Here is a 14,339-nt window from a genome sequence, read left to right on the forward strand (position 1 = left end):
GCTTATCGTTCTCGTAGACACCCTCCACGGGCTCCTTGCCACTATACATCAAGTGAGCGTCGCGTTCCGCATCCCACATGGTTAATATAGATATCATTATAAATCCAATCGAAGCTAAGCTAGACTTGGAGATTTCCATGCGAAGTGTCGGATTGTGGCCCGAACAAATGCTAGTGCTTTGAAAGAGTGTGATCACCATGAAAACGTAGAAGGTCATTAGATAAATATACTGACTGATTTGCCTATCCCACGTCAGCATATTCATATCAACAGCCATAAATCCCGTTATATGATATGCCAAACAAAACATATTGAAGATCGTCTCCAGCGTATAAAATAGAAACGAAATCGGCCGCAATGTAGCTGACGTTAAGGGCATATTCCGACCAGTGACAATGGTTCGACCCTGAGCATGTCTCTTGTAAAACGGATGATTTAGGAATAATTTCTGGCTTAAAACATGAAATTACAATTTAATCTGTTGTTTTCGACGTGACATATGTTTGAATAAGTCATTCATTCATCAGACAGTTTGAGTACCACAAGCTATTTGTGACTATTGTCAAAAAATAACTTCCCCTTTCCCTTAGGTACTTAAATGTAATCACCTTTTAAGTAGCATGTGGACTGTTTTACAACAGAGTCTTAAGCATATTAACAAATCCTTTTAATAAAATCATTCATGGTTAAAGCAGATAACAGATAGTCTCATTCCTCTCCAGAGGTTGCTCACTTGGCGTGCAAGTAGGCTTTAATGTGGAATCACTTTTAATAAAATCTAAGAGAATAATTGGAATTATATACTTTATTGATTAACATATATTCCGCCGTGAAGCATTACATAATTCTAATCTTAGCACAATTTCCACTCAGTGACGTGGACTTTCCGAAAACGGTGAACCGGAGCTTGACACCGATCGGATAGCATACAACAAGTTTTATGCGACCGCTTTTCACTTATTTTCTGTTGTTTAGAGTAAAGTAGTTTGCAGCTTGGGGTGTGCATTAAACAAACATCTGCTGGCAAGTCAATTAGTTAGGACAATATAAATAGGCTTCTAATGTACGATACGCAATAAATATAATCAATTGACTGTGTATGGCGTATCGTACTTTAAAAGCTTATTTGTAGCCTGACTCATGTTTCCTTGCAGTCTAGGGTGCAACTAGATATCAATGCGTTCATTTGAGCAAAATTCATGAAACCATTCGTAATCCTCGAGCCTGGTCTGAACGTATTCGCCCAGGACGTAGATATGAATGGGCACAAGCGCAGACTTTGCACCCTTTGTCAATACCTGGTAAGCAGCAGTGATCTTGATATCAATTAAAATGGTTGCATGTAGCATATAGAGAACGCCACAAGCCAATGAGGCAATCGATTGAAAGAGCAAATAAAAAGCGAACGGATGAACGGGCTTATCCTTCTCGTAGACACCCTCCACGGGCTCTTTGCCAGTATACATCAAGTGAGCGTCGCGTTCCGCATCCCACATGGTTAATATGGAAATCATTGTAAATCCAATCGAAGCAAAGCTAGATTTAAAGATTTCCATGCAAATTGTGGGATTATGGCCCGAACAAATGTTAATACTTTGAAAGAGTGTGATCACCATGAAAACGTAGAAGGTCATTAGATAAATATACTGACTGATTTGCCTATCCCACGTCAGCATATGCATATCAACAGCCATAAATCCCGTTATGTGATATGCCAAGCAAAACATATTGAAGATCGTCTCCAGCGTGTAAAATAGAAACGAAATCGGCCGCAATGTGGTTGACTTTAAGGGCATATTCCGATCTGTGACAATGGTTCCGACCCTAACCATGACTCTTGTAAAACGGATGATTTAGGAATAATTTCTGGCTTAAAACACGAAATTACAATTTAATCTGTTGTTTTCGACGTGACAAATGTTTGAATAAGTCAACTGTCATTCATCAGACAGTTTGAGTACCACAAGCTATTTGTGACTATTGTCAAAAAATAACTTTACCTTTCCTTTTGGTACTTTAATTAAATCACCTTTTAAGTAGCATATGGACTGTGTAACAAATAAGTTTTAAGGATATTCACAAAGCCTTTAAATAAAATAATTAATGGTTAAAGCAAATAACAGATTGTCACATTCCTCCCCAGAAGTTGTCCACTTGACGTGCCAATGGCCTTCAATGTGGAATAAATTTAATAAAATAATCAAAGATTAATTGAAAAACCGCAAATCAAAAGTTTCAAATCGTAGAACGAGATGGTATTATTCGGGACACGGGAATAGACGGAGTATTTCTTACAGTTCAGATATATTATCTGGCCTTGCTTGGGCTAGGTTTTTATCTCAGAATTAATTCAACGTGAAGAAATACCTTTTCTATATTTAAACACAACTGTCAACTGAGATCGGATAACATGCTGGTCAGTCAATTGGTAAGGACAAAAACTTGTATATATAAAGATCTGACATATTATATTGACTGTGTATTGCGTATCGTATTTTAAAAGCTTATTTGTAGCCTGACTAATGTTTCCTTGCAGTCTAGGGTGCAACTAGATATCAATGCGTTCATATGAGCAAAGGTTATGAAACCATTCGTAATCCTCGAGCCTGGTCTGAACGTATTCGCCCAGGACGTAGATATCAATAGGCACATACACCAAATTTGCGCCCTCTGTCAATCCCTGGTGGGCAGCAGTGATCTTGATATCAATTAAAATGGTTGCATGTAGCATATAGAGAACGCCACAAGCCAATGAGGCAATCGATTGAAAGAGCAAGTAAAAAGCGAACGGATGAACGGGCTTATCGTTCTCGTAGACACCCTCCACGGGCTCCTTGCCAGTATACATCAGGTGGGCGTCGCGTTCCGCATCCCACATGGTTAATATAGATATCATTGTAAATCCAATCGAAGCTAAGCAAGATTTAGAGATTTCCATGCAAAATGTCGGATTGTGGCCCGAACAAATGTTAATGCTTTGAAAGAGTGTAATCACCATGAAAACATAGAAGGTTATTAGATAAATATACTGAATGTTATGCCTATCCCAATTCAGCATATGCATATCAACAGCCATAAATCCCGTTATATGATATGCCAAACAAAACATATTGAAGATCGTCTCCAGCGTGTAAAATAGAAACGAAATCGGCCGCAATGTAGTTGATGTTGTGGGTTTACTCCAAGCTGTGAGAATGGCTTCGACCCTGTCCATGTCTCTTGTAAAACGGATAATTTAGGAATAACTAGTTTACAACACAAAATTTCAATTTAATCTGTTGTTTTAGACGTGACAAATATTTGAATAAGTCAACTGTCATTCATCAGACAGTTCGAGTACCACAAGCTACTTGTGACTATTGTCAAAAAATAACTTTACCTTTCCTTTTGGTACTTTAATTAAATCACCTTTTAAGTAGCATATGGACTGTGTAACAAATAAGTTTTAAGGATATTCAGAAAGCCTTTCAATAAAATAATTAATGGTTAAGGCAGATAACAGATTGTCACATTCCTCCCCAGAAGTTGTCCACTTGACGTGCCAATGGCCTTCAATGTGGAATAAATTTAATAAAATATTCAAAGATTAATTGAAAAACCGCAAATCAAGTTTCAAATCGTAGAACGAGATGGTATTATTCGGGACACGGGAATAGACGAAGTATTTCTTACAGTTCAGATATATTATCTGGCATTGCTTGGGCTAGGTTTTTATCTGAGAATTAATTCACCGTGAAGAAATACCTTTTCTATATTTAAATACAACTGTCAACTGAGATCGGATAACATGCTGGTCAGTCAATTGGTAAGGACAAAAACTTGTATATATAAAGATCTGACATATTATATTGACTGTGTATTGCGTATCATACTTGAAAAGAATTTTTTCAGCCGGGCTAATGTTTCCTTGCAGTCTAGGGTACAACTAGATATCAATGCGTTCATCTGAGCAAAAGGCATGAAACCATTCGTAATCCTCAAGCCTAGTCTGAACGTATTCGCCCAGGACGTAGATATCAATGGGAACAAACACCGAATTTGCGCCATCTGTCAATCCCTGGTGGGCAGCAGTGATCTTGATATCAATTAAAATAGTGGCATGTAGCATATAGAGAACGCCACAAGCCAATGAGGCAATCGATTGAAAGAGCAAATAAAAAGCGAACTGATGAACGGGGTTATCCTTCTCGTAGACACCCTCCACGGGCTCCTTGCCAGTATACATCAAGTGAAAGTCGCGTTCCGCATCCCACATGGTTAATATGGAAATCATTGTAAATCCAATCGAAGCAAAGCAAGATTTAATGATTTCCATGCAAATTGTGGGATTGTGGCCCGAACAAATGTTAATACTTTGAAAGAGTGTAATCACCATGAAAACGTAGAAGGTCATTAGATAAATATAATGAAAGATATGCCTATCCCACGTAAGCATATTCATATCAACAGTCATAAATCCCGTTATGTGATATGCCAAACAAAAGATATTAAAGATCGTCTCCAGCGTGTAAAATAGAAACGAAATCGGCCGCAATGAAGTTGATGTTGTGGGTTTACCCCAAACTGTGACAATGGTTCCGTCCCTGACCATGTCTCTTGTAAAACGGATAATTTAGGAATAATTTCTGGCTTACAACACAAAAATACAATTTAATCTGTTGTTTTAGACGTGACAAATGTTTGAATAAGTCAACTGTCATTCATCAGACAGTTCGAGTACCACAAGCCTTAATTTAATTCCCGAACGAATGACCTGCCTGCATTACTAAGCAGAGTAGGATCATAAAAGGTGACCAAGTGCTTCAATAAATTGACTTTTTTTGTGGGGTATAGATGAGCTTATGAATCACTGAAGATTATATTTATACTCTTGAAAAGGTATTATAAATTTGTCATGAAATTTGTAACGCACAAATGGCGACATCTCCGACCTGTAGCACAGCATTAACAGCCGAGTTGTCGCAGTAATTATGTCCGCCTGTCTGACTGTCCGTCTTTCTGTTTCTTTGCGAACAATCTCTCAGCTTTAATGCTATCGATTTGAAACCGAACCGATTTGAACGAACCGTTGTTCGTATTTCTGTTACAGGCTACATGTGTGTTGGAACTGGCCATATCTGGCCAAAATAGCATATATCTGCCTCAGGGGCTATCAGACGAAAAACAAGATCTTGTATGCAAAACTATTTTGTTGATCTAGACCAAATCTTTTCAATAACGCACTACTTAATCATATAGCTCTATAGAAAAAAGTGTCTTGTTTGTATGACAAATATTCTGTTTTCCAAATTATTTACACCAAACTCAGCATTTACGAGCTTCACTATTCATATACATATCTGCAGAGCTACAAAGGCATTAAATGTTCGGCTTGCCCAAGATTTCCGTTCATTCCGTTTTTTTTTTTTGTGTTGGACACGTGCTAAGCTCATTGTTATGGTTAAGCTGCATAAGCAAATATTCTGCGTCTTATACACAATGTGAATGACGAGGCAGCCGGTCAAAAAAAGTTGGCAGCGCACTGTGGAACTTAACTTTTCCATAAAAAAAAGTTACAGGTGTATGATTCCGTAAATTAAGCAAAGTATGGCATCATTTTGATTTGTAAACAGTTCAATAATTGATATATTCAATTACCAGATATTTCAAGTACCATGTATCCCGTTTATAACAATATTTGTTTGTAATAAAAGAAAAAAATGTAAAATATTAAATATTCTTGGAACCTTAAAAATACTAAGTTTCTAATATTTCTTCTTAATATTTCTATATACATCCCAATCAATTTATGTTTACTTTTATTAGTGTCAATTATTTTGAATGCTAAAAACTACTGCTGTCAATAAATAATTTCTGAAAGTTGATTGTATGATGTATTAATAAACACGTATTTTTATATGCATTCCATTTATTAGTTTTTATCAAACTTCGACCTTAAAAGAGCTTTGAGCAATGCGTTATACAAATAAGATTTTACAATTTTACATTCTAGCAACATACAATTGAATCACATCATATTTGAATCGAGTTTTTGGTTACGTGTTCCACTGTGCGTGGCTGACTTCTTGCTGGTTTTAATTAACCGTTGCGCTTCATTATCGAAACATCGAATAGCGTCGAATCGCTTATCAATTGGGGAAGCGAATAATAACAACAAGCGGCAGCACGATGTACTCTTGTTTGGTAAACGTTCGGTAAACGTTCTAAACGATCTACGAGTATTTTTAAGTATTTATCTCGCGCCAACGTCAACTTCACGGCAAATGTGCGAAAAAGTTGACAGTTGGAATTGGCACGTAGGCACCTCAAGATGGCCAAAGAAATGCACTCGCCGGCATGGACGATCCGAATTCTATCCGCCCTTCTGGTCGTGGGCATGGCCAGTGGCCAAGAAGCGGATGGCGAACAGAGTCATTCCACCTCGGTTGCGGGAATGGTGCAACTGCTGCAGCTGGAGGACAAACTCATTGAGAATCTCAGCAACTATGCGAATGAACTCGAAGGGAAGCTCAATATAGTGCGCAGGTTAATTATCAGAGAATGATTTATATATGAGATACTATAACTTGGAATTTCCCCCCAGTTTTGTTGAACAAATGCGGGCTGAGAGCAACAAGGCCATGAGCCACACAGAACATTATGTGTCCAATCCGCTGAATGCATTTTCCCTTATACGACGCATGCACGAGGACTGGACACACTGGCAGCTGTACATGGAGCAGCCAGTGGGCAAACAGCAGTTGGAATACATTAATCTGAAACGGGAGCAGCTACCTAGCAGCACAGATCTCGAAGAGGCAGCCGCTGCCATATATCGGATACAGGCCACCTACGACTTAAAGGTCTCCGACATGGCGTCGGGTCTGCTCAATGGCAAACAGTACAAGTTCGTAGAATAAATCAATTGAAACTTCGGCACGCCGAAGATTAACTAGCCTCGTAGAAAAGTGGTTTAGTACTGCTTATGTTAGGATAACGTATTGATTAGTCGTGTCACTTAACCAATTGTATAGTGTTCCGTTCGATATGCGGGCATAGGTAGTCACCGACTCGTTACAATCTGAACTCTTTAATTAATTGGTTTCTGTTCATTGCAATTCCTTAGTGTCAGCTTGAATGAGCTGGACACCTATGCTCTGGGCAAGTACCACTTTGATCAGCAGAGCTTTGGCGACGCCATCCAGTGGATCTACCAGGCCAGCAATCGGCTAAATGGACCGCATAAGCTGGCTTTGCCCCTGGGATTGGATCCGGCTGAGGTGCAGCATGTCTATGCCGAGGCACTTATCAAAATGAGTGAGTGCCAGATAACAGTTGGGAAATTTTATTTAAAGTTTCATTAATTTTGTGACATTTTTAGATAGATATGCCGATGCTTTAAAGGTTCTCCACATTGCTACGACAATTGACAAAAATAATTTAAGACTCTTGCAACGAAAAATGGAAGTCGAAACTCTGATAAGAACGTCGTCTAATATTTCACCCAAGCCGGTAGGTGCACTCTGTTAAATTAGAAACAATTGTTAACGACTTTCGTTTTTTTTTTTTTTTTGCAGTACCACAAGAAGCCAGTCGGCAACTATGAACGTGGCTGCCGTGGCCAATTCCCCACAAAGTCTAAGCTACACTGCGTCTACAATAGCACCAATTCCCCCTTTCTGAGGCTGGCCCCGTTGAAAACGGAATTGCTTGCACTGGACCCCTACATGGTACTCTATCACGATGTGATAACACCCAGCGAGATTCGCGAACTGCAATACCTAGCCGTTCCCACTCTGAAACGTGCCACGGTCTTTAATCAGAAGATGGGTCGTAATACTGTAGTCAAGACGCGCACCTCCAAGGTGACCTGGCTGACAGATTCTTTAAATCCACTCACGGTTCGTCTTAATAGACGCATTTCGGATATGACGGGATTTGATTTGTATGGCTCGGAGATGTTGCAGGTGATGAATTACGGCCTTGGCGGACATTACGACTTGCACTTTGATTATTTCAATGCCACCATTGTGAGTGAAGAATACGAAACGAATCGCTAGATTAATTAATTTGAGTCTATCTTAATATTTTTTTTAGGCAAAGGATTTGACAAAACTCAATGGCGATCGCATTGCAACCGTCCTTTTCTATGTGAGTAGCCACAAAGTTTGTATTCTAGCTAAATTAGCAAACGATTAATGGTCATCTTTAGCTAACCGATGTGGAACAGGGTGGCGCCACGGTGTTTCCTAATATAAAACAAGCTATATTTCCCAAAAAAGGAACAGCTGTTATGTGGTACAATTTAAGGCATAACAATGACGGCGATCCACAAACATTGCACGCCGCCTGCCCAGTTATTGTTGGTTCCAAGTGGGGTAACTATTTTATCAAATATTCATTAAATTATAAACAAACTATTTATATAAACTAAACTTTACAGTATGTAACAAATGGATACGCGAGCATCAGCAGCTATTTAGAAGACCATGTCTCACAAGCCCCTAACCCTAACTAGCGTCATTTATTTTTGTCGGACAATTAAGCCATCTTCTACATTTACCGAACCTTAACAAAAAAATAAAACAAAATGTTTTAAGAACTCAATACTCAAAATAGAAAAACGATAAGATTTAAATCCAATGAGTACATTCGTTATACAAAAAGGTTTACGCATTACAATGCTTGCAGCGCTACAAACAGAAAAAGTGATAAGGTCTTATCTGAACTATAGCTCTTTTTGAATCTGTGATTTCTATTAATCTAATTTTCTAGTTAATAACTGATACCAACAAGCTTAAGATATATGACCCAACGCTTATTAACAGCAATAAATTCAATTTTAAGCTACATACAAACAAACGCATCGGACTAGAAGTTAATTCACCTTCTGCAGTTTTGTATCACAGCCAGCAGAAAAACCTTACTTTAAAACAAAAGTAATTTAAAAAGGGGCAGTCTATAGACTATAATAATAATAAATATGAACAAAGCAAAGTTGGCGGCGAATTTTGAGCAACGTAAGTTGACGCACTCGTCAATGCAGAACTACTTTTTATTGCTAAAAAAAAATATGTTGTAAGTCTTCGCAGTTCATACACTAAAAAGTGCACAGCATTATGCGGTCATCTGTATGGACATTTCTATATATTGCAATTGCTCTAACCCAGTGCCCGATTATGGCCAAGGCCGCAATGGAGCAGAGCCACAGCACCTCTGTCGCGGGTATGGTGAAGTTAGTGCTGCTGGAGGCCAAGCTCATTGAGAATCTCAGCAGCTATGCGGATGAGCTCGAGAGGAGATTGAATATATTGAAAAGGTCAGTCAACACATGGGACATAGTAGATTAGAGTAATGGTTTAGCGTGTATTCAGGGCCGTTCCACAATTGCAAGCCGAAAGCAATAAGGCCATAAGTCAAATGGAGGAATATGTGTCGAATCCAATAAACGGATTTTCGCTAATACGCCGAATGAATCAAGATTGGAACGATTGGATGTTATTTATGGAGGATCCAGTGGGCTCATCGCAAGTGGCTTATGTTAGTAGCCAGAAATCGCAGCTTCCAACCAATGTCGATCTTATTGAGGCTTGTATAGCTATTTACCGACTACAAAGGTTCTACAACTTAACGGTGAAGGACGTGTCCACGGGCATGCTGAACGGAAAGAAGTACGAGTAAGTAATATCTAGAGGCCACTGTCAATAGCCTAAGCCCGACAAATCAACACATCTGCAGCGTCAGTCTTAATGCTCTGGACACCTACGTGTTGGGCCGAGAACACCACAAGCACCACACTGTAGACTTGGCCGGCGAGTGGTTCGCCGAAACGAACAGCTGGCTAATGGAGCACACACTCTCAACCCCAATTGGAGCCGACCGTGAGAAAATGCTGCACTTCTTTGCTAGCGCGTTTTTTGATTATAGTGAGTGCGGGAGTATATAATGCTTTTGCACAAACAACTATCTTTAGTTCCTATCAACTAGAATATTACTCGATTGCACTGTCACTGTTTGATCACGCTCTGGTACTTGGAAAGAAAACAGGAGATCCTGCACTACTGAATAGACGACGTGATATAGAGAAGCTAGCCCGGGAAGAGGTGTTGGCTAAGACGGAACCCAAGGCGGATGCAACCAATTACGGCAGGGGTTGCCGTGGTGAATTCGTAGGCATATCCAATTTGTATTGTGTGTACAAATTCGGGACTTCACCATTTCTCCTCTTGGCGCCGATCAAAATGGAAATTCGGCTGCTTAATCCCTTTATAATAGTCTTTCATGATGTGTTGTCGCCCCGAGAAATCGACGAACTTCAGAAGCTCGCCAGACCATTGTTGGAGCGCACAACCGTAGTAAAGTTTAAAAAGTATGAAAAGGACAGCAGGAGGACCTCTAAGGGCACTTGGATTGAACGCGACCATAACAATCTGACAAAGCGCATTGAAAGACGTATTACGGATATGGTGGAGTTGGACTTGCGATATTCGGAGCCGTTCCAAGTAATGAACTACGGCTTAGGTGGACACTATGCGGCACATGAAGATTTCCTTGGTGACACATGGGTGAGCTTGTGCAAATGAATAACAATTACAATCCTAACCATTTAATTCCGTTTTCAGGCAGATAAAAAAGAAGAAGACGATCGCATCGCCACTGTTCTGTTTTACGTAAGTGCTTGACCTCTTTGAGTTTTTAAATCTATGCTATTCTCTATTACAATCCACAGCTAACTGATGTGGAGCAAGGAGGCGCCACAGTGTTCACCATACTTAACCAGGCTGTCAGCCCTAAGCGCGGAACGGCTCTTTTCTGGTACAATTTGCATCGTAATGGCACAGGCGATACGAGAACCCTGCATGGCGGCTGTCCAGTTTTAGTGGGCTCCAAATGGAGTAATATACCAGCTTACACTTTGATCTTTTATTTATTACTTATAGTCAAATACCCACAGTAATGACCCTATGGATACGTGAGCGCATGCAACTGTTTACCAGGCCTTGTCTAAAAGAAACTACCTAGCTGAATAGCCAAGGCACTCAGTGCTCCAAATTGATTTGTATTCATATTCGGAACGCACATACATTTTTTGTCCGACTTTTCAGGCACCATGCAATCGGTTCTCATATCATTTTTGTACAGCAGAGTCACATTGGATTTAGTTTACATTGAATCTCGGTTCATATGACTTTCTTAGCATTGACACAGTTAAATCTATATACAATTAATAAAAATGTTTATGGTCAGTAGCCCCTGGTAAAATGAACATATTTTATTTTATTTAGAGAAACATCTGTTGCAAGGTGGAAAGTTTTATTAGGCTGAAATTAACTAAAAAATGTTTTATGCCAGCTTTATTCTCGATTGGATTACAAGTATAAATAGCATGTAAATGGTAAAGAAATTCTAGTCTCTTCGAAGTAATGAAGCAAAAAAGTATCATTCAGTAAAAGTCTGAAACAATTTTATTGTGTGAGAGGCGTAAACAACTATCGGCTCGTCTCTTCTAGGATACTAAGATATATTATACTTTTATCTGTTTAAGGCCAACCCTTTATAGGACAATAACAAGAGCCCAGCTTATGCGGTCTTTATGGACATTACTTTATATAGGGATTGCTCTAATCCTATGCCAGATAAAGGCCAAAGCCGCAATGGAGCAGAGCCACAGCACCTCTGTCGCGGGTATGGTGAAGTTGGTCCTGCTGGAGGCCAAGCTCATTGAGAATCTCAGCAGCTATGCGGATGAGCTCGAGAAGAAATTGAATATATTGAAAAGGTAAGTCTGTGAATTGCAATTCGTTGACGAGTATAAGATACAGCCTTGCATGTCTTCAGGGTCGTTCCACTATTGCAAGAGAAAAGCAATAAGGCCATGAGTCAAATGGAGCAATATGTGTCGAATCCAATAAACGCATTTTCTCTGATACGTCGGTTACATAAGGATTGGAATAAATGGAAGTTATTCATGGAGGAGCCACTGGGCTCATCGCAGGTGGCTTATGTAAATGCACACGAATCCCAGCTGCCGAGCCAAACTGATTTGGATGAGACATGCCAAGGCTTGCACCGGCTATATGATGTGTACAACCTGACGGTGAAGGACATCGCCAGGGGGCTAATTAACGGGAAGCAGTACGAGTAAGTAATATAGGAACTAACTAACAACAACCGTAACTAGTTAGCTGCCATCTCTAGCACCAGTCTAGGAGCCTTGGATACCTACGCGATGGGCAAGTACCTGGACCAGAATCGAATTCAAGATTTGGCCATGGAGTGGTTTGCGGAGACAGGCAAGTTGCTAATGGAGCACACACTCCCAATACCAATGGGAGGTGAACGTCAACAAGTGCTGCAACTCTTTGCGAGAGCATTTATCAAACAGAGTAAGCCCACGAAATACCTAATAAGCCCATACCGATAATTGTTTTACTTGCAAAGAGCATTACACAATCGCGCTGCCCCTCTTGGACCACGCTCTGATGAAGGGCAACAAAACAAACAATTCAGATCTGTTAAATGAGAGGGCTCAAATCGAGGAATTGGTGGGAACGGCGCCCAAATTAAGGCCAAGCATTAGATATACGACTGATTACGCTAGAGGATGCCGCGGTCAATTCGTGCAACAAACCAACTTGATTTGCAAGTACAAGTTCAGGCCTTCGCCGTTTCTCCGCCTGGCACCGCTCAAAATGGAGGTTCTGGTGGTTAAACCATTTATAGTGGCCTTTCACGACGTGCTGTCACCACATGAAATAGGCGAACTGCAACAGCTCGCAATGCCGCTTTTAAAGCGCACAACCGTATATGATTCAAATGCTGGCCTTCATGGATCTGTCAAAGGCACACGGACCTCAAAGGGTATTTGGCTTTCTCGCAGCCATAATAACCTGACAAAGCGGATTGGTAGACGCATTTCGGATATGACTGGATTTCATTTAGAAGGCTCAACCTCACTACAAGTCATGAACTACGGCTTGAGTGGGCACTACGCTCTGCATACCGATTACTTCAATACCGCAGAGGTGAGTTGCTCTATGTTCCTGAATGTAGCTATCATGCTGTATAATTTGTATTCCCTTTCAGCTTATTGCACCAGAGAGTCCGACGGGTGATCGCATTGCTACGGTTCTGTTCTATGTATGTGAAATGCAATGTTGCCTTTGCGGCCAGCACTACATGAAAATCTGAATTTTAATTGACAGCTAAGTGATGTAGAACAAGGTGGTGACACTGTGTTCCCTCGCATTGAGCAGGCTTTCAAGCCAGAGCGCGGAAAGGCTCTTCTCTGGTACAATTTGCATCGCAATGGAACAGGCGATAAGAGAACGGAGCATGGCGCCTGTCCAGTGCTAGTGGGTTCCAAGTGGAGTAATATTTCACAATTCTTTTTATTTGTTTTTTTTTTTACAACTAATGCACAATTCTTTGACAGTAATGACCCAATGGATAAACGAACGGCCGCAGCTCTTTGCTCGACCTTGTCTCCGGGAGAGCACCAAATGAATTTGCCTGATGTTCTAAAACAACTTTTCATCATTTCAAACTTTTAAACTGCCAATAAACATATCGTTTTGTGCAAGTTTTCAGCCTGATTGAACTGCTGCTGATGTCACTTCAAATGCGGAAACATGGACACAAACTCCTTTAGTCATCCGACACGTATGCAGACTCATAGACAAACAAATTTCCGGCATAATCACTTTACACACTTAACAGAAGCCCGCTACCAGCCCATCTACCCGACATCTTCGGTGGCTTAAATGCTTTTTAAAATGCCAACACGAAAAAAATAAAGTGCTGAGTGGTTGATAGTCGCTCGGTAGATCGCTAGCTTGCTTGCTTTTGGGCATTTGGGTTATTTGGGGCTAGGTAAAACCCAAGCAACCGCAGTCGCAGCCGCAGCAAAATTTTAGCATACTCCTAGGCGCCGATCTCCCACCCCAGCACACCCCCAACGGCGGTCCAGCTGGCGTCTAGTGTCTGACACCGCGTACGTGATGTGCAACTTAATGTTTCAATTAGAGGTGAAGTGGCGCCCACGTTGCCAACGTTGGCAACGTGGCGGCTGCCGCCTGCTGCTTAGGTTATCGTTATCGTTCCCAGTTAACCAGTGTGTGTGTCTGTGTAGGTGTAGGTATGTGTATCAGTGTCAGCATCTCTATCAGTCTGTGCACTTATCTGCTTTTAAAAGTTTTAATAATGAACTGGCGCTTACCACCGAGAAACGTGTGCGTGTTCACCCTGTCAGCGATTAAATCCAGCTCCCAGCCCCAGTCTCATCCTTATTCGCCTGCTGACTGGGCACTTTTTTGATAATTTGTTTACAATCCACTCGGCGCACCTTTTGTGCGGGGGCA

The 14,339-nt window shown here is 40.6% G+C and overlaps 6 protein-coding genes across 9 annotated transcripts; 3 read left to right on the plus strand and 3 right to left on the minus strand.

The window, feature by feature from the left end:
• Window positions 1–1,166: 1,166 nt before the first annotated feature.
• Window positions 1,167–1,496, minus strand: LOC116652119 (uncharacterized). Its single transcript, XM_070207521.1, has one exon. It carries the CDS (start codon window positions 1,494–1,496, stop codon window positions 1,167–1,169), a length of 330 nt encoding a protein of 109 aa, XP_070063622.1.
• Window positions 1,497–2,226: 730 nt separating this feature from the next.
• LOC138910936 (uncharacterized) lies at window positions 2,227–3,304 on the minus strand. Its single transcript, XM_070207187.1, has one exon. It carries the CDS (start codon window positions 3,212–3,214, stop codon window positions 2,549–2,551), a length of 666 nt encoding a protein of 221 aa, XP_070063288.1. The 5' UTR covers window positions 3,215–3,304; the 3' UTR covers window positions 2,227–2,548.
• A 621-nt stretch (window positions 3,305–3,925) lies between these two features.
• Window positions 3,926–4,255, minus strand: LOC6629479 (uncharacterized). Its single transcript, XM_002054038.1, has one exon. The coding sequence runs from the start codon at window positions 4,253–4,255 to the stop codon at window positions 3,926–3,928; it is 330 nt and encodes a 109-aa protein (XP_002054074.1).
• A 1,931-nt stretch (window positions 4,256–6,186) lies between these two features.
• LOC6629438 (prolyl 4-hydroxylase subunit alpha-2) lies at window positions 6,187–8,822 on the plus strand. Its single transcript, XM_002054037.4, has 8 exons — window positions 6,187–6,525; window positions 6,584–6,886; window positions 7,106–7,296; window positions 7,361–7,491; window positions 7,557–8,009; window positions 8,077–8,130; window positions 8,192–8,357; window positions 8,423–8,822. The coding sequence occupies exons 1-8, from the start codon at window positions 6,311–6,313 to the stop codon at window positions 8,485–8,487; spliced, it is 1,578 nt and encodes a 525-aa protein (XP_002054073.1). The 5' UTR covers window positions 6,187–6,310; the 3' UTR covers window positions 8,488–8,822.
• Window positions 8,823–9,020: 198 nt separating this feature from the next.
• On the plus strand, window positions 9,021–11,239 carry LOC6629437 (prolyl 4-hydroxylase subunit alpha-1). The gene is made up of 7 exons (XM_002054036.4): window positions 9,021–9,298; window positions 9,354–9,656; window positions 9,718–9,905; window positions 9,967–10,544; window positions 10,602–10,649; window positions 10,709–10,874; window positions 10,934–11,239. The coding sequence occupies exons 1-7, from the start codon at window positions 9,099–9,101 to the stop codon at window positions 10,999–11,001; spliced, it is 1,551 nt and encodes a 516-aa protein (XP_002054072.2). The 5' UTR covers window positions 9,021–9,098; the 3' UTR covers window positions 11,002–11,239.
• A 164-nt stretch (window positions 11,240–11,403) lies between these two features.
• Window positions 11,404–13,806, plus strand: LOC6629436 (prolyl 4-hydroxylase subunit alpha-2). Of its 4 annotated transcripts, none has more exons than XR_004304980.2 (8): window positions 11,405–11,758; window positions 11,818–12,120; window positions 12,178–12,365; window positions 12,421–13,004; window positions 13,066–13,119; window positions 13,185–13,350; window positions 13,415–13,641; window positions 13,699–13,806. XR_004304980.2 is itself a non-coding variant. In XM_015171536.3 (8 exons), the coding sequence occupies exons 2-8, from the start codon at window positions 11,562–11,564 to the stop codon at window positions 13,483–13,485; spliced, it is 1,563 nt and encodes a 520-aa protein (XP_015027022.1). In that variant the 5' UTR covers window positions 11,407–11,451; window positions 11,525–11,561; the 3' UTR covers window positions 13,486–13,806. The 4 variants fall into 4 exon arrangements, 3 of the variants coding, with proteins under 3 accessions (XP_032295417.1, XP_002054071.2, XP_015027022.1); XM_015171536.3 differs by having other exon boundaries at window positions 11,407–11,451; window positions 11,525–11,758; window positions 13,415–13,806; XM_032439526.2 differs by having other exon boundaries at window positions 11,404–11,758; window positions 13,185–13,334; window positions 13,415–13,806.
• The last annotated feature ends 533 nt before the right edge of the window (window positions 13,807–14,339 follow it).

The sequence above is a fragment of the Drosophila virilis genome, chromosome 2, assembly GCF_030788295.1.
Source record: "Drosophila virilis strain 15010-1051.87 chromosome 2, Dvir_AGI_RSII-ME, whole genome shotgun sequence".
NCBI classification, from domain to species: Eukaryota; Metazoa; Arthropoda; class Insecta; order Diptera; family Drosophilidae; genus Drosophila; species Drosophila virilis.